General features: G+C 36.3%; 1 protein-coding gene across 1 annotated transcript in view; it reads right to left on the bottom strand.

Annotated features, from left to right (window-relative positions):
• Nucleotides 1–4,956: 4,956 nt before the first annotated feature.
• GYPC (glycophorin C (Gerbich blood group)) overlaps nt 4,957–18,697 on the bottom strand; it is a 28,151-nt gene continuing 14,410 nt past the window's right edge. The window contains exons 2-3 of the mRNA XM_010199735.2: nt 8,642–8,692; nt 4,957–6,306 (exon numbers count right to left, since the gene is read on the bottom strand). Of these exons, the coding sequence (XP_010198037.1) occupies nt 6,110–6,306; nt 8,642–8,692 (248 nt within the window). The 3' untranslated portion in view covers nt 4,957–6,109. The remainder of the gene's footprint in view (nt 6,307–8,641; nt 8,693–18,697) is intronic.

Below are 18,697 nucleotides of genomic sequence, written 5' to 3'. Positions count from 1 at the left end.
ACCCATAGCAAGACTGGCTGAAATGGAATTATTAACCAAAACCTTTGTTAGGGAGCAGGTTCATTACTGCAAGGTCTGGACTCTTTTCTTTCTCAGTGTACTCATATCCTGTACTAACCTCTCAATACTTTCATATCCTGTACTAAGGATTTAGGTTCAGCACCAGTGACAGAAGAGGTGTGAAGCAAATCAAATTTACGTCGGAAATGTGGGTATGTGATGGCACATATTGCTGAAAACTCTTATTTTCATATGCTTCCTTTTGGTATTTTTTCCTTTACTTGGCTTTTTGTTCCTGCTATAAGCTTGTCAACTAATGTTCATCCATAAACGATGAATTTAGTTCCAGCTCACTTTCATTATTTCTTGGCAAACAGCCTATGGCCAGTCTCCATGGAATGACGTTCTATACAGTACCAGTGGTAAAAGTAAAAGCCATCAGATTTGGGCTACTGAAGTGCCTTCAGTAACACTGAATCCTGCTGTCAGAGGTGATATGAATCAAGGCCAAATTTCCATAATATTCTGGCTAATAATGGAGGATCCAGTATGTAATCTTTAGTAGTCTTACCTCTCTGTTTGTCGTCCCGTCAGGAGCATTGCTAATGAACCATTTGTCTACCGATGGCCTCTAGTTCTGGATATTAAAGGCCTATTGGAACAGTGATGCTTACCATACCTTTTTCACTTATGAATATTAAAACAACAATGTTACTCTGTCCTTATACCCTCCATGTTTTCAATATTTTGAGATATTACTCTTTAACGAGAGATATATTAAGATAAAAGAGAAATCTCCTGGAAAGCATGAAGAACAAAGCCAGTATTCACATTTGGTAGAAATTGAATGGAAGATAGGCCATCCATCAGTAAATACTCATTAGATATTTACATATGCCTAAAATTTTTAAGAATACCAGGCCTTAGATAATAGTTCATAGGTCCACACTGGCATCCACAAGGTAATGTTCCTTCAGGGGGAATTATTGTTTGATTTCGTATTTGAAGTGTGGCTCCCCTTTAGATCTATTAAAACATTCTCTTGCTTTTTTAGTGCAAACACCAGCAGTATATCTTTTAGAGTTTGTATGCTCTATTAAGAAGTCTAGTCTACTCTTCCTTTTTAATGTACATTCTTATGAAAACAACATAATTGGAAATTCTAAGAGTTCATAGTATTTTAAAAGAGAACAAAAATATGAGATCAGTCTTTTGAATGCTGAAAATGACAACTTTAATTATAAAGCTCTTTATTTCTTCATATTTTAGCTTTTTTCAATTCAGAATAGATTTACATCAGCAATGTATTAATAGATTTGGCAAATACAAACACTATAATCATCTTTAACATACAAGCAGTAAACTTTGAATGATCTGTATTGTCTATTCTTGTCTTAGCAATGCTGCAATTCAAATAGACTTTAATACAGTGTATCAGATACCTTCCATCATACATACAGGTTGAAAAAATAGAAAAATGATGTGAAGGCAAGAGGTTATGCTGAAATATCAGCACTTACAAAGATTTCTACTTTAATTTAGTGTGTTTCTCTATGACATGAGAGGGAATATAAATTTTTGAAGGGAAGATAAATATAGTCAGTGAAAGTCTTGTCCTGCTGAATTCAGTGGGATTTCATCCCAACCACACGGGGAATAATCTTGTAGAATAAGGGTTCCGTATTTCCAATCACTGACAATATTACCACCTTGAGCTACAGAAAGGCCTCTGCTACTACAAATATTTCATTTCTTTGCTATATGTCTGGAATTTTTACTCACCATATTTTTTTTCTTTGATATTGTTATCTTCCTTTATTAAGTATCTAAATTTCCAGACATCGGATGTGTATTCATTGCTTGTTCAGGGGTTCTTTAGTTTTCTGTCTTATATGAATGGCTGCTGTGAAGCTTCTGTATTTTCTAAACTTACAAAGCTTTCTTATGTGAAGAATTGAGTGATTTTAGAAAATGCAATAAACAGCTCTTAATACATTTAATATGAATACTCTTTTGGTGTGTATTTCCTAGCATATTTTTGACTGGACTTGCACATTCAAGGAATTCAAGCTCCTTATATAATTCAAAGAAATTTGTTGTCAGTAGTTACCTTCAGAAGGCATGCTTAGACTTCTCCAAACGTATTTTGTTTGATGAAAAACTGCTCTCCATTTCTATTGGCGTCTAATTACCTTCTCCTACTCTGTATCTTTCTACTGATTTACATCTTGTCTTAGTGTTTCCTGTATTCTGTGAGGAATCTTGAGGGCTGTAGCTAGTAGTGCTATGCTACTTATCCCACAGCTATAAATGTTTCAACACCTTGTCTGCATTCCTTGCTGAAAAGAAGCAGTCCTTTTTATTTTCCTGTTCTGGTGTTCCCCTAATAGTCCCTGGATTTGATTTAGAGAAAAATTGATGTTGGTATTATGAGAGATAGTAGTGTTTTTAATTAGCCCCCCAAAGTGATTTGGTCCTGTTGTTCTAAAAAGAAAAGAAAAAAATAAATAGCTACCTTGGCTAATTAAATCCTCCTCAGATTGGCATTAATGTATAATAGTGCATTGGACCTTAGGAAAACCTGGAATGATAGAGGTGAAGCCCTAGAAAAAAATGTATATCAGGTTCAGTAATGGGTGGTCAGATACACATTTAAGACTGACTGCTTTTGGACAGAATTACTCTGCTGAGCTGTAATGTTGCTACAGGGGCTGACACTGGCAATCAGTCATTTTTGTGCAGAGGAGAACTGTACATGTATGCTCTAAAAAATTAGAAGAAATTGACTTCCAGGTATTAAGGCAGAATGGTAGTATATTAAACCTGTGAAGACTCTTTTCAAAGCTCACCAAGAGATGGTTTAAAAAAAGATTAATTTACCTTTGCAAACCATCATTTGTTTTTTTCAGTGAGACAAAACTCCACAGATAGACTCTTAAAGCTCACCAATGTAGTAAGAAATATTGTGTTTAACTCTTGTGATTTCTATATACATCTTGTATTCCTACAAGATCATATCTTCCCTCTTCCAACTCCAGCAAATATTGGTCATTTTGAGGCACAGCTTTCCTATATAGCACTGAAAAAATGACTTCTAAGTGTGAACCTGTGGCTTTCTATGCAAAGTGGGATTTAACAAGCTTTCACAGAGCATTAAGACCTAAAGGGAAAAAGTTCCTTGAGAGATCATCATGCTATTACCTTATTTACTGAACACCGGAGACTTAAAGCATTAAATTTCACCAACTATAGAGCTTTCAGACTTTTTTTTTTCTGTGAAAATGAAGCATATATGATCACCCTGTAAATCAGTCTCAGTTCAGGTTGTTCAAGTTTGATAACATTTGACAAAAGATTGGCAATTTGAAGTTAAAGTTTTTGAAAATTGGCTGGGAGAGTGGGGCAAAGTTTCTTCATCAATAAAGGCAAATAAATAAATATGTAAGTAACTCTCTAATCCTTTAGCATAGGGATCCAGATGAGAGTCTGGGGGATTGTAAGCAAGAATGGCAACCATGATTGGGGAGAATGGGTACCAGAGACTCACAAGACAATATGCCGCAGCAGTAGAGGCATCTGGAATAAAAGCATCTGAGGAAAAGAAACTGTTTTCTTAATTCTTCTATTCAAGAAGTAAATAATAAAAATAATTTAATCATCAGTGATAAAAAGCTTTGTCTGTCAATTGAGACATCTTGGTGTTGTATATAATGTTTGTTTTAGCACACTGTGTTGCTTGAAGAAGGTTGTTTGACTAATCAGTCCTAAAAGTTATAATAAGTTTAATAACTTAACTGAATGACTCAAGACAATAGAATTAATGTATGTGTAAAAGTTGCAGGATGATGAAGCCATTAGAATCTGCCATTCATCAGATGTCTTGAGCTTTCTTCATTATAAAGCAGAATTTATCCTAAAAAAACCCAACTAAACAGAAAATCTCTATCTCTTCTGTTCACTGTTCTTGAGCAATTTTTAAATACACAAAGCCCTGGAACTAAAAAAGACACTGTAAAAGCATAAACTAACTGAAACCATAGCTCTTGCCAGAATCACTGCTCTGCAAATATTCAAAGTAGCTCATTACTGGTAGGAAAGCTGTTGCTGTATGCTTGGAGTGTTTTCAGCCTAGATGGATAGGGAAAATAGGATAAAGAGATTTAATTAAGTTACTAAGAAGGGATATAGTCAAAGACTGGTAGTTGCATTGAGTTCAGATTTAGGGGAAGCAATTACACAAAGTCTAGTGTTGACTGAACTGGTAAGGATTGGCCAAGTTCCACTGAATGCATGTTGTACTACCAGAAAATCTGGCCTCTATAGTTCCAATGTGGACAGTTAGTCTGTCTCAGTCCACCTCATAATTAAAAAAATGACTCCCCTCCTTTCCCCAAAAGACACTTCAATTCAGGTTCTCCTGTGTATCAGGTATGACATAGTTGCCTAACTATTAATCAGCAAGCTCAAGTTGAAAGAAATCTGTATTCTAAGAATAATTAAGAGTCCATCTCCTTCCAATACTGAGAAAAGACTGAGATTGTGATGAAAAGACAAAAAATAACCCATTTCTTCAGTTGGATCCTCAGAGTCTTTTCTTGTTCAGATCTGTCTTCTCTTACAGCATTGTTGGGAATAATAATGATAATGAATAGTGGAATCCAGGAGCTTTCCAAGCTTTGGTGCCCAGAAGAGAGCACAAGTGATCATCAACAGTGTCTTGAAAGCAAAGTTACAGATGACATATATATGTACACACATACATAGTCAAAACAATGGAAAAAAACATATCAAATTGAGCAGAGCTCATCAGGGCCTTAATTTGTAATTGTGTATTTTTCCCATTCTGTGGTCCATTGTAGCTGGGTATGAGTAGATGCAGAAAATATTATCATACTTCTGGAGATAATTAGGAAGCCAGCTTAAGGTAAAGAAACTCACTACTGTTGATTCTTAGGCGAGGAATAAGATCATTTATTTATAATAAAACATCCATGGTCAGTGTAGTTCTCTTATCTAGCATAGTGCAAAGGATATATAGAGGCCAAACAGGGAGACATCAATACAAGCCAGTGGGATTCAGATGAACAAGCTTCTTTATAGTGGCAGTCTTACAGTTGCATTTGTAAAAGATTTATCTGTGCCTGCACCAGAACTGAATTCCTCTCCCCGCAAAAATCCAAAATCCTGCTGGTAAGTGTTCAAGAGAATTTTCCAAGGCAAAGTAAATAAATAAATTCTCAAACAAAAATGTCTTACATCAAAAAAATCTATCTGAGCTCCATTGTTTTTGAAGGCCTGTTCAAACCAAGATGCTTTACCTTTTAATATCTATTTATGTATGCGCACAGAGAACCTACCAACTAATTGAAACATATTGTTGAGTCTATTGACTATTATATACTACAGCATAAATTCCCACATTTTGCAGTTCTCAAGCTGCCATGCAGAGAAAGTTAGGAATTGATCCTTCATTCTTATACTTTCATATTTTCCAACAGTCTTTTTTGTTTGAAGTGTCTTTGATTTTTAGTTTTTTTTTTTTTAAAAACCCAATCTAAATCCCCAAACAAATAAATGAAACTTCTCTCTGCTGATAAAATTGCACATTTAAAGGAGAGAAGAGATATCTGGGCTACATAGATATTTTTGTTCCAGCTGCTTCAGCTTTATCTAGTTTAATGTTTGTTCTGTGACCATCTGAAATTCACTTTCAGGTAGTTCTGTATCATGTTGGTGTAAGATGCATCATTAACTCTAAGAGGCTGTTTTCCATTGGCATCTGCTACTTTCACCAAATGTCAAGGCTTGACATTTGCTATCTTTATCTGCTTTTGGTGTATCACTCATACTGAGATTTTGTTTCTTCTTATCTGATATTGATTTCAACTGTGACCAGCTGTGTTGCTAATAAAATCAACAGGCAAGTATCTGGCATTTAGTTCTTCACCCGCAGAGGAAACGAAACAACGCAGCGACAAAAAAGGTAGAGAGATACTTTTCAGTTAGGATGCTTGCCTGTATCTTCATAGTATCCATCTCTCAGCACTTCTGTTGATGTAGCATTTCTGATTGATTCCCTTGGGGAAGGCTCCATAGAAATCCTTGCCTCTCAGATGAAATATTCCTTTTTGCTCTCATCCACTGCTTCCTGGAGAGCAGGGTCATTTTTCAAAGCAGCATCTGCACTTTCAGCAAACTCAGTTCCTTTTGCCTCATTGGTGTGGTAAGTGCCCTTATGTCTGTACATATACCGGACCATCACCACCAGCAGGCAAATGAGGACAAACACCACTGCAGCAATCACACCTGGAGGAGAGAGACCAGTAAAATGTATTGCCACTAATAAAATAAGAGCAGTATCTCACAGCCAGACATCACAGCTTGAATTATTTGATAAGGAAAAGCCCACGTATCATAAAACGTTTGCACATTGCAGGGGACAGACTCAGAACGGAATCTGACACTGCAAATGACGAGATATAGATACTGCAGGAATGGAGACCAAATTTCCACTAGCTTTCTTTCAAATCAATGGCTTGATTTGGTTGAACAAATTGGAACTAAAAGTTAATTACAAAATGAGGATAAATAGAGAACATAAGGGAAAAATGATAGGAGAATTTGTAGGAAACCCGACCCTGCCTCCACAAGTGTAGTCCATTTCAGAAGAGTAGGGTACTGGATACTTCTCAGGAGGCTTTCAACAGATCAGTAGCCATGTGACTGCAGTACTACTCTGTTTTTGCAAGCTGCTATTTCATGCTAAGCTCTAATTAAGAAAGTCTGATTGTAATGAATACGGAAGTGGCACCTGGCAAGAAGTAGGGATTCTCGGTAGATCTTTTCTGTTGCCTGGACTAAGACTAATTACTAGCAATGTGTTGACTGGACAAAGATTTCCATAGGTAACTCAAATGGTGAATGGAAGTACTCCTAGTGAAGGGAAGCAAACTGAAGTTCCAGGAGTGGTTATGCAGAGAATACTGTGTGTCCTTGCTTACCAGAGACCTTTTCTTTTTTTGTTTTTTCCTTTTCTATTGCGAAAGGCATTTCACAAAAGAAAGGCATCCTTGACAAGTTAATTGCATAACAATTACAAGCTGTATACCCTTCCTCACAAATCAATTTTTTACTTCAGAATCCTGAAAATAAATGACGTATTTCAAAGTTCATTCAACTTGTGTGATTTTACTTTTTAACCCTTTTCTTGAATACAACTAGGATGTGCTTATAAACACTTCAGCTGTGATTCTGTCCAAGTACATGATACTGAGATGATTCTGTATTCACGTGATTCTAGGAGTAAACCAAATCTTAAAGAAATACACACAGAAAAGCATCAGAACACAACATTCCTAGGAAAATTCCGTATGTGGAGTGTGAAACTGCTGTAAAGATGCAATAGGTAAGAATTAATCTGACTTGTAGGGCTCTGCATTTCAGGAAGCATCATCTGAGTTACTCCCCTTGGGCTTTATCTGTCAATGGATCGTGTGAGTGGTAGTTGATTCCTCTTCTACAACTGAATTGTTATGTTTGGTCAGATTAAATGTTTACTGTTCTGCAGAGACAACGAGGGACATTTCTAGTGATCAAGATACGTGGTAGGAGTGGGTATCTACAAAGCTTCAGACTTATCAGCATCAGTCAACTCAATGGAGATACTGGCATAAAAATACAGGAACTAACATAAGAATATTGGCAGGGTAAAAAAAAAAAAATATAACTTTTTTCTTAAAAACTATGCCTGTAATGCTATCCTGCAGATTTTATGGTGTCTGGTTCTGGAAGTGGGAAATTACTTCTAGCAGAAATGAAACTGTTTATACAAAGAACTTTAGGTTTACAATAACATCATATTTTCAATGGGAGCTTCATCAATTTTTAGGACCTCACTGGTATCCCTTGACACAAGAGGCTTTAATAGGCTTTGGATGTAGCACAATATTAATAAGCCGTAGGGACTAAGTACAAATCAATTTACCTGCTACTTGTTCATAGAAAGCCGAAATTAAAGTTATGGGAGATGGGACCTGAGGGAAATATAGCAGAACCTCACCAATTTGCACTAATGATTGGCATACCCCCTTGTGAATGACTGAAATTAGTGCGTTAGCATGGAAATGAACAAACACAATAAAAATAAAAAGACAGGTTCTCTCCATGAACATAGCTTTACTCGTTTATTCTGACAACTGTATTTAGTTTAAATGCACGAGAGAGCTTTTATGGAACACCAGGAAATGCACTGTGATACATTCTGTAAAAATAAAGGGTCAGCTGACAAAAGCTAGGATGTCTCAAATCAGAGGTGCTACACCAGTTCTACATTAAATGACAATCTTGGCTCAGTGAATAATGAAGAATATCAGAAGTTGACTTTACTTCTGGACTTTTTTTTTGTTCTAAAACAAGGAACGGATGGGGATGGTACTACTCACTATATAGTTTATGCTCATTATCTTGTCTCGTTATCTTGCCAATAGCCTCTCTGGGAGCAGATTTCCCACTGGCCTAATTAACTCTAATTGTGCTGCTCCTGTTGTCTTGTCAGCAAAGTAGGGGTTTTGCAAAATGCAAGAAATCAACCAACCTGCTGTTTTAATTCTAATGGTTCTGCTTAGTATGGTCTGCTACTTACCTCCAATAACAGCCACATCTGCTCCAGCTGTGGGGCTCTCAATGTCTCCATCTATAAATAGATTAGAACATACAGAAGTTAATTAAAGAAAAAGGAATTGGATCATATGTAACAACAGTGACTGTACTGCTGGTACTCTATTATTTTAACCTCTGAAACTCAGAACTTAAACAAAATATCTCATTAGCAAAAGACATTTATGAAACTTCTTATTAAACTTAGCTGTACTGTAACGTTTTCTGTCACCTTAACAGTGGAAAATAAATAGCTAGCACATTATGCCAACTATCATGGCCTCCAGGGAAACAGCTACTGTTTATTATGAACACTTACCTGTAACATCCTCCAGCGAATGATTAAATTAAGAGCGCTTAGGTACTGTGATTACTCTCAGAAAGGTAGTTTTGGGGAAAAAATATTGGTGCCTATTTGTTTTCCCATTTATGGCCCTTCAGAGTATGGTCTGGATCTTAATTAGATGCAAATTAATCTGACTCTATTGATTTCAATTAGTATTTATTTATCTGCAATATCCTGTTTTGAATCTTAGCTTTTGATTTCTTTTAAACCTACATTTGGAATCAAGGCAAGCCTGTTATGTACATGGTGTAAAACAGAATCCTCACTTAGAGTAAGTCTGAATTTGGTGGAGATAAACCAAATTACATTTTATATTGGATTATAATTTATTAAAAAACGATAACTTTGCAATTTAAATGTAAAAGAAGAATACCTGACCATGTCTTTTTAAGAAGAAATTGGTTTGATATGTTGTAAGCTCCTGGAAAAGCAGTTAGAATTTGAACTACATTTTTATCTTAATTATAGAACTTACTAAGAATATCTGAAACAACTAATGGATAGAGGATTTTTCCTCTCCTCATTATTTGTTATAGACTTTAAATGGAAGTATGTTTGTACAGACAAGCACTTTTTCACTAGCTTTCTTGTAGTTCATAGGGGCAGAATTTTTATCTTGTTTTTAGTTCCTAATTTCATGCCGTTGCTATCAGTCTACTTAGTCCTTAATTATGTGGATGTTTGAGAAGACAATGAGCTTCTGGATTTTTTCCATACTAAGTTTAACAAAGGGCATTCTTTGTTTATTTTTTCTCTCTTTATGCAATTCTAGATTATACTGGTTTCCAAAGAAGGAAAATAGCTTTATGTGAGGCCTTTTAAAATTTTCCTTTGGTAAGTACATACAAAATTTTTCTGGAAAAACTGGAAATGCTAATTTAAAATCCTTCTGTAAATTCAATAATGGCACTATGCTGCTATCTAGCTCTTCTTTTGCTAAATCTGTGATAAATCATGCAAGGATATGACACTATCAGCAGCATTCTCCTTACTCATGTCTGGTCTCTTATATCAAATTGCTATAAACTGAGGAGAGCTGAGATCTCTAAACATGGGAAATGCTTTACTTCTAGAAAGTAAGAGTCCTTTCCTCTCACCCACAGATACTTCCCACACTTTTTTTTTCAGCGATATACTGATGGAAAGATTGAGCATGCCTTGTGTAATTTAAAAACTCTAATTATCTCTATGTCCATTCAAAACCCGTGTGCCTCAGAAGAGATTAATTGCTTCAAGGTCAAACTGTTCTGTGTTTCTTTATACACCAAATACATTCTGCATGCCAAAAAAGCAGGCTCCTCTACCGCAATCAAATACTTGAAGGTGTGAATTCTAAAGTGCTTCCCTAGCCACACAGCTTTGCTTCCAAACATTAATGCCAGATCAAATCATTATCCCTTTAATTATAAAAAGGCATGTGAGTAACTCTCTACTCTTTCCTGTTGTTCCCAGGTGCCTCTCAGATTCAGATAACAAGTGCCTTATCTCTAGTACTTGCCACCACAGTGCTTTTTGATAATGGATTACACTATCATCACTTTGCAGAAAAGTTTTTGTTTCCGTATTGTACTTTCTAAGTTTTCAGAAGAATATTGGATCCATTTTGAGCTATCATGTCATTGGCATCAATCTGTTAAGCTGACAATGTTGTCCTATTCAGCAAGCAGCTAACACCATGACGTGGCATCACTCTCCACAGTGCATATTCTACTGCAAGCATGAGGGTCTGACTTTTCCTTTGTGCGTCAATTGTTGACCACAGAACAGGGTGACTGTTGTCCTAGGTGATCTTTTGCTGCATGATCCAGCGTCTCAGGACACTGCATCTGTGGCTACTGTTAGTAACATATGGGATACATTTGCAGAGAAGTTCAAGCTTTCGATTTTTCAGGCATATTTTTTGCCTATCAAAGGAGTTTCCAGTAAAAAAAAAAAAAAGGTACTTGCACACTTAGTGGTTTTGCAGTCAGCACTGTGGTTAGCAGTTTAATTACATATATATTTGCTTGTTATGGATTTATAAATGGAAACAGTATGAAAGAAAAACTGTACCTGCAAGGGGATTCCCATTTGGCACATTTGATAAATGCATGGGAATTATCCTAAAGGATGGATCTAATCTTTTGAGTTGATCTACCAAATCTTTGCTGTGTCATACACAGGACTAATTTGATGGGATAACATAGACCTTACCCTAAACTTAGTGTCTTATTTCCTAAGATAAAGCTCCAAACTAAAGATGGGTAACTGCTTACTGCTAAGAGGTGTTGAATATAGATAGAAAAGCCCAAGAATACAGCTGGCTTTGTCATGATTTCCTTGCAGCTGTGGGTGATACTGCTCTGTTGGATTGAGTCAGTCAATCTCACTGAGTATACAGATATCTACATGTGATAAGTAGCTTTTACAACTCAGTTTTCAAAGCCACTGAACTGCAGTCAGGCAGCACTGCTCCAGCTCCAGCATTTCAGTATACTCCTAACCACAGGTCTGTGCTTTTGATTCTTAGCAATCTAAGCCATCTCTTGTCATGATGCTCCATTGCTGCCTGCTTGTAGTTACAATCTGACATGAAGCCATGGCTGCTAAATTACACTCAAGTAGATCTCTTAAGTGCTATCTTGGACTACCTATTTTCTCTCTTGCTGTGCCTGTTCATAAGGAGTGCTTAAAATTCATTCAAACCTTATGAGTGATGACCTGAGCTCCTTAGACCTTTCAATTCTTTCTTAGGGCTTTTCTAGGTGTGCAGACTAGGAAATGCACTGCAAGATTTCCTCTTTAATCAGCTCACTCAACCACTTTATAAAAAACACTGCTGCTAGAGAGACTTCCAGTTGAGGAACAACCCGACTTTACCTTGGTATATCCATGGACTTGCTTTGCTGAACCACACCAATTATTGACTGTGTTGTTACAGGAAGTGGTCTGTAAGCAGCCTGTAGGCTGAATTGTGTCTTTGGAGTTCAGCTATTAAAGGTTTAATAATTTTGTCTTAAATATTAGTACTATCTATCTATGTACTTCCAATAAACAAGGGAGATGGTCAAACTGAATAACATCCAGTTCATAATTCAGGCCAGATATAAAATGAATTCAAAGAAGGATTTTGCCTCTGTAGTGACTGTTCTTTCATTTATTCATACATTTTAAAGAGAGCTTTAAGTATAACTGGAGAGTCTAGTAAATTATTGTTTCTTTTTAGGTTTCTATGAATTGACCTAGTACAATATACCATACCAATCTTGCCTTATTTTTGCAAAGTTTCAATTTTAAAGGAAGACTGCAATTTTGTGCAAAGAATTTAGGTGGAATTCCAAAAACATTTATTGCTATCTAATTGCTTCCACTGAAGACAGTGGTAAGGTTGTATTTGGATTCAGTAAAACATTATAAATTTCTGAAAGTATTGAGTACAGAGACTACCAGGAAGTTTTTGCAATTGTTAAAAACCTTTACTATAATGTTTTCAATTTGACATTTCTTAAATTTTTGTTCTTTGTGTGCTTTCCTGCAGCCATCATTTGTCTTGACTTTAAAAGCAGGTCTTAACGTGTCCACTGATGCAATACTTTTCTTACTACATATTTAGTATGGAAGAATTAATGAAGTCTTAACATCTCCATTGTTTATGCAACTGTGGTATGTCCTCCTTGCCCTTTGGTTTACGTTTGTGCCTTGCCAACACATTGCATTCATGAGAAAATCATTAATCTATTAACCTTAGCACACTGATTTAATTTACAAGCTATAGTTAGAACTGGTTCACTGCAGATGCATGTGTAAAAAATGAGTTGAACCAACTTCTGAAAACTTCATGTTAAAAATAGTTAATTGTTCAAGCTGCTCTCTAGCCTGTGTTACAATACCAGATGCACTGCACTGAGGCCTTTCTGGATTAAAAAATATGCCATTACCTATTTTGATATTTGCCAGTAAGTAGGCAGTCCCCTGCCAGAGCTGGCATCTCTTATCCCGAAGGGTCATCAGCCTGAACCCATCAATTTGACACATTCTGCTGAAAAACCCATCACCATCTCCCATTAGATAATGAAACACATCAAGGCTGTTCTTTCAAAATTAAGGAACAGTTTCTCATCTGTCAATCTGGACAAGAGACAGAATAATTTGGCTTCCATTTATGTACTAAATTATTATAAGAATAATAATGGTGACATACAACAACAACCACATGATCTTTTGGCTAAGTAACTGAGCTGTGCTCCAAATGTGAGGTAAATCATGCAGACTGACTAAAAAGTTAAAATGCACTGGGCCAAATCCTCTTGTTATCCTAGCTAGTAAGTACTTTGTCATTAATCCTGAGTATAAAAAATCCATTTTCATACAATTAAAATAAAAGTCTGTTCAGGACTTTACATATTTTGTAACATAGTGAGGATAAAAAGGCATTATCAAATAATTTTAATTAGATTAAGATTACCACGTAATTTTTTCAGTTCTCATTTGATTCTGGTATATGGTATCAGCAAAATGTTTTTGTACCACTCTAGAACATTAGGAAGTAAACAAGAAAAGTGTTTTCCAATGATTTAGGAAGTAATGGGTTCACTCACACAGTTTCGTACTTCTTTTGTGAAACTGAATTGTACTTGAGTCTTGGGGAAAATCAGAGAGGATGAGATGCACTAGAAGTCAATTTGAGAAAGTATTTTAAGTGAAAAATAATAAGGATCTTTTAAAACTGAATAGATCGTCTATATTTTGAAATAAAAAAAAATAACAAATTTTTAAAGTTAAAGAAAGGTCTTTTAGAGGGATATATAATCTAGAAATAGCACAGATTTTTTTTAGTTAAGTCAAACTTTTCTGTTTGATTCTCCAAAAGAACCATCCCCTGTCCCCTATCACCTCCAATTCCCCTTTCACTTTGAACCACTTACTCTTGTTTATTTGCATTTACTACAGACATACGGTAAAGTGCTTCACCTCCTTAGCTCAAGGTAGCTGAATACCAATCACTGATGCTGACAGCAATTAAGCAAAGTGCATCCAGTAAAGGCATCAAAATAGCAATCCCTCCCTTAAAAGTACTATTAATGTTACACTTTTAAAGATCCCATACAACTCCATACTCGAGAAAGATCTTATTGTAGGGCCATGTCTCCTCTGGTAACAGATATTTAATGTGTCCTGTATATTCACATGGATATATATGTATAGTAAAAAATGCCAGAGAAATTCAGATGGATCTCTGTGCTGTTTATAGCATCAGAAAAATGAGAATGTCTCGGGTTGACAGAAGAAACCCAGAGCTGAGGAGAAGTTAGGGAAAAGAGCTGCCTCCCTGGCACTGAAGTTCCTTAACAAGCAGGCAATGAAGCTCACAAAAGGATGCTTTAGAAATCGTGAGATGAGTTTTGAGTGGTGGTCTTGTTGCTCACGTGTTTTTGATGTGTTCCTATGGGAATGTTATGTGGTGTCTGAAAAGCAAATGCTGCTTTTTTATGATACAAAGGGTGCATGAAGTGTGTGGACTTGGAAGAAGGTCTAATCTTTTTCAGAAACTGCTGCATGTGGCACTTTGAAACTTGTGCCCTGTTTTGCCTGCCTCATGCTTATTGTCACAACAAAGTTCTTTACTTTTCTATGGAAATATATTAATGTAACTAGTCCGTCACTTACATTTTTCCTCCATAGCCATCAAAGTTGACTCAATCTCCAAATGTACAACATCTTGCAGGGGAAGAAAAATTAACCTAGTATTGCCTCATTAAAGAAGGAATGACAAATGGGCTACAAATGAAACCATAAGGTACAGTCCACAATCAGGATGTTTTTCTGCATGTGTCTCCTCCTCCCAGCTCCTCTTCATCAGAACAAAGTGCTCCTTTTGAAGGCTTTTTAGTTGGGAAGGTTTTGAAAGAAACAGTAAACATCCAGTGAATCTGCCAAATAATTTCTGTCTGACTTCTCCAAAGTAAACAAGTTCTAGTCATTTTTTGCTGAATCAAAATGGGAGCAAAACAGCCGTTGGCTCATTCACTGAGATCAAAGCTGAATGGAAAGGAGCTGCTGGCTTATTTGATTAAACGTTGCAAATGTGGCGAATGATCATAGGTAATCAAAGGAGCTGACTATGAACTTAGTGAAAGCCCATCTGATAACCTTCAGCAGATATTTAAGTTATGATTCTTGATAGAGTACAAAAGCACACCTCACTGACCTAAACTTTGCATGTTAGAAGCATAGGCGGAAAAATTTGAGCCAGAATCTTTCAGTGGAAAGTCAGAGGCCAAGAAGTCTTGGAGGATTTGAAAAGTCCATCCCAACCCCTTGTGTAAATGATTATATGATACAATAAGATATTTTAACTGCTAAACTGCTTGTAATCATTTACCAGAATGTGCTTCTAATTTGTATCTAACAGGTCTATGAGACTCAGTCCTGACTCTCAGGTGTCTTGACCATGTCATCAGAGAATAAAGTGATCTCTGTGTTTCTTACTGTGTTTGATTTTATGATCTTAATAACTTCTTAAGATTAGATCTTAGTTTACACTGAAACATATTCTTTTAATGGACACAACACTATTCAAGACAAACATTAAAGTTAAATCCCCTAACAGACTGAGCTATTAGTATTTGAAATAATTCCATCAAATACATTCAACAGCATTTTTGCACTAACTTTTTATGTTCCTATTGTATGGCTGACTGTCCTTGTAACCTTCACAAGTTTTGACTCCATTATTCACTCCAACAGTTTTTAAAGGAATAGCAGGGAAAGATAAGCACTTTGACTCAATTTTCATGAAAGCTATATGTTGGAGCAAAAAGGGAGACTACAATACTCCAGCAGTGAGGGAAAGGCAGCTAGGATTCAGCAATTTTAAGCTGTTCAGCAGCAGCCAGTTCTCCAGTCACCACATCCTTTCCAATCATCATGCACATAGGTTCAGAGGAGCTGCAGAGACGCACCATCAATATTTTGTAGCAAGGCTGTCTGACAGGTGACAATTCTTGGAAACAGCAGCTCTCTTTGCTCCTTCTCCTAACTTATTTGATATGAATTTTATTCAGCTACATCCAGCTACATCCGGCTCATATACCAGTGCTTGCCTAAGGCACTGTCTACTAAGCATTGCAAGTGGAAATGTCAGGAAGTTTAGCATATGCTCTTCAGGGACACAGATCTTTCCTGGAGCATTGATGAGGTTAATATTATTAATGGAGATATCTGTAGTGGAAACAATCTTCCAAATGCTTTAAATATTGAACATATTAAACAAAGGAAATGAAACATATTGAAACACCTTAGAAACTTGCAAGGCAAATAATAGCTTAGGGCAACAACATTTCTCATTTTCCAAGGATTCTGCAATGAATATGCAGATTTCTTTTGCATATCTATTCCATTTAAAAAGACAAAGCCCATTTTATTATCTGAAAAGCATTCATGTATCAGTCCAAGCTGTCTGAATTGAGTTGAGCAATTTTAGCAAAACTTCTTTACCATCTATCGTTTATTTGAGCAATTCTAGACAGATTGTGCAATAATTTTTTAAAAGGGAGGGAAAAAAACAAAAAAAAGTCTCACGTGTCTGTTATTTTTGGACGGTTGTCTGGCATTATTCAACAAATAACATATTGAATGCATTAACAGAGCCGAGCACAAAAAAAACTTAATTGAAGCCGTATACTGAATGTTTTTCTGCACAGAAATTTTATTGTTGTGAGATTCATTAACAACTCATTACTAACTTTCTTCTTCCCTAATGAAATGTGAGTGGTAAGTACTATGTAGGTGGAAAGCTAATAACCATCCTGGTGAGATATTTGACTACTAGAAAGGAGTCTATCTAAACTGTCTCTACAGGTGTTGTAGAGAGGACAGCAGCTGGCAATTGGCCTAGATGATCACTGTAGATCTCTTCCAATTGGAACTATTCTATTCCATTCCATTCCATTCCATTCCATTCTATTCTATTCTATTCTATTCTATTCTATTCTATTCTATTCTATTCTATTCATTGCAAGAGAGTATTCTTGCAATTAGATCCGTTCAGCTCCAATACAGATGTGACGAATCCTTGGTAATGACGTGGGATTTTTTTTACAAGCAGTAAACCTAAAAGACTAGCTTAGTTGAGAAACCTGCCTTTCTGAAGTCTGCAATCAGGGAAAATAAATTCCAACCATTACTGTTAGCATTGGTTAACCATCCTTTTACAAAGCCTGTGCTGAGTTAGAGCCTTTTTTTGCAGAGCTTTCAACATGCACAGGTCAGAAGGGTTAGATCTCTTCTACGAGTGCTTGAATAGTATCTCACACTTTACTTTTGCCTGTTAAACAGCAGTCATGTTTATGGAAGGAATCTTATGCAAAAAATTGATGCTACTACATTCCTAACTAGAAAAGTCTTCCATTTCGTTTAGTTCCCTAATAAGGAGTCCTTTTTCCGTTATTGCTCACTTGAATGGGTCTCTGTAAGGCAAACGTTGACTTACATACAACTTGGAGGATGATAATAATTTCTGAGACTTTTATACTTCACTTTCAAATCTGGATGAAACTGGTCAGTGGATACAAAACTGCTTGATGGGAAGAGACAGATGGATGAACAGATGATTAAGCAGACAGATAGACAGAAGGAACACACAAGATTCATTTCATTAGGAAACTGGACTGAAAAAAGACGTAGCAATGGGTACTTGGATATATTCATATTTTGCTCACGTATTTCAAAAGAAGTGCCATGTTTTGGAGACAATTTCAAAGCTCATAGATGATGCCCTCTGTGGTTTAAACAGCAAAAGAAAACCAAAGGGATACTGCTGAGAATTTATTTCTTTTTTTTTTTTTTGTGAGAATGCTAAATTTTTTTGTTTGGACTGTATTTTGTAACCCTTAAAGCCAAAATCTGGCTCAGATAGCCCTGTCAATTTCAATGGAGGATTAATGTGTGTTATTAGGCAAAGAAATATGGTGTAGTAGTTTTCAATAGCAACAAATGCTTGATATGACACTTCTCTGATCAATGTATTTTTTACTTACTGTAAAGCCTTTGGGCTGCTCCCTTCCTAAATATATAAAATTTACATATAGGAAAGTGGAATGTGGATTGTTGTGATTTGAGCTGGTTGCTTCATTCCAGCAGAAAAGGATATTCCTGTTCCTAAACCTTTTTCCTTCAAGTTGATCCAGCAGAAAACTAGACTACTAAAAGGAAAGAGGTGGGGTTTATTTACTTATTGGCAAACTGATCCAAGTCGCCATGTAGTCTGACTGTCTGTTGACCTGTTAACAGGCAGAGGTTTGCTAGGTGCAGAATGTTCTTTTGGGCAGGTGAAGTACATCATAAACTGACACTCAGAAAAAAAAACTCTCCCAAATGAAAAGCATAAGGGGAAAAACAGCTGGATATACTGGATATTTTCTTGCTAGATTACTCTGAATAGAACAGAAAACTCCAGATTTTCACAGCCAAGAGAATCCTTTTAAATACAATAGCTCTAGAAGGCCATGGAAAAAGTTGAGCTTGGTATTCCCTGTGTAATATATTGGAGTGCACTAAGAAGTAAGGCTCCTCTCTCAGCTTTCCAAATGGGGACCCTAAGGCAAAACTACTACTCTCTATCTCCCTCCCTGCCTGGAGGGATGCCCTTGAACAACTGAATCATACTCTGCAGCTGAGCAGTAACAGGCACTGATGTCCCATTTACACTTGTTTCAA

This window comes from Colius striatus, chromosome 11 (genome assembly GCF_028858725.1).
Source record: "Colius striatus isolate bColStr4 chromosome 11, bColStr4.1.hap1, whole genome shotgun sequence".
NCBI lineage: Eukaryota > Metazoa > Chordata > Aves > Coliiformes > Coliidae > Colius > Colius striatus.
This window is presented reverse-complemented; position numbering and strand designations above follow the sequence as displayed.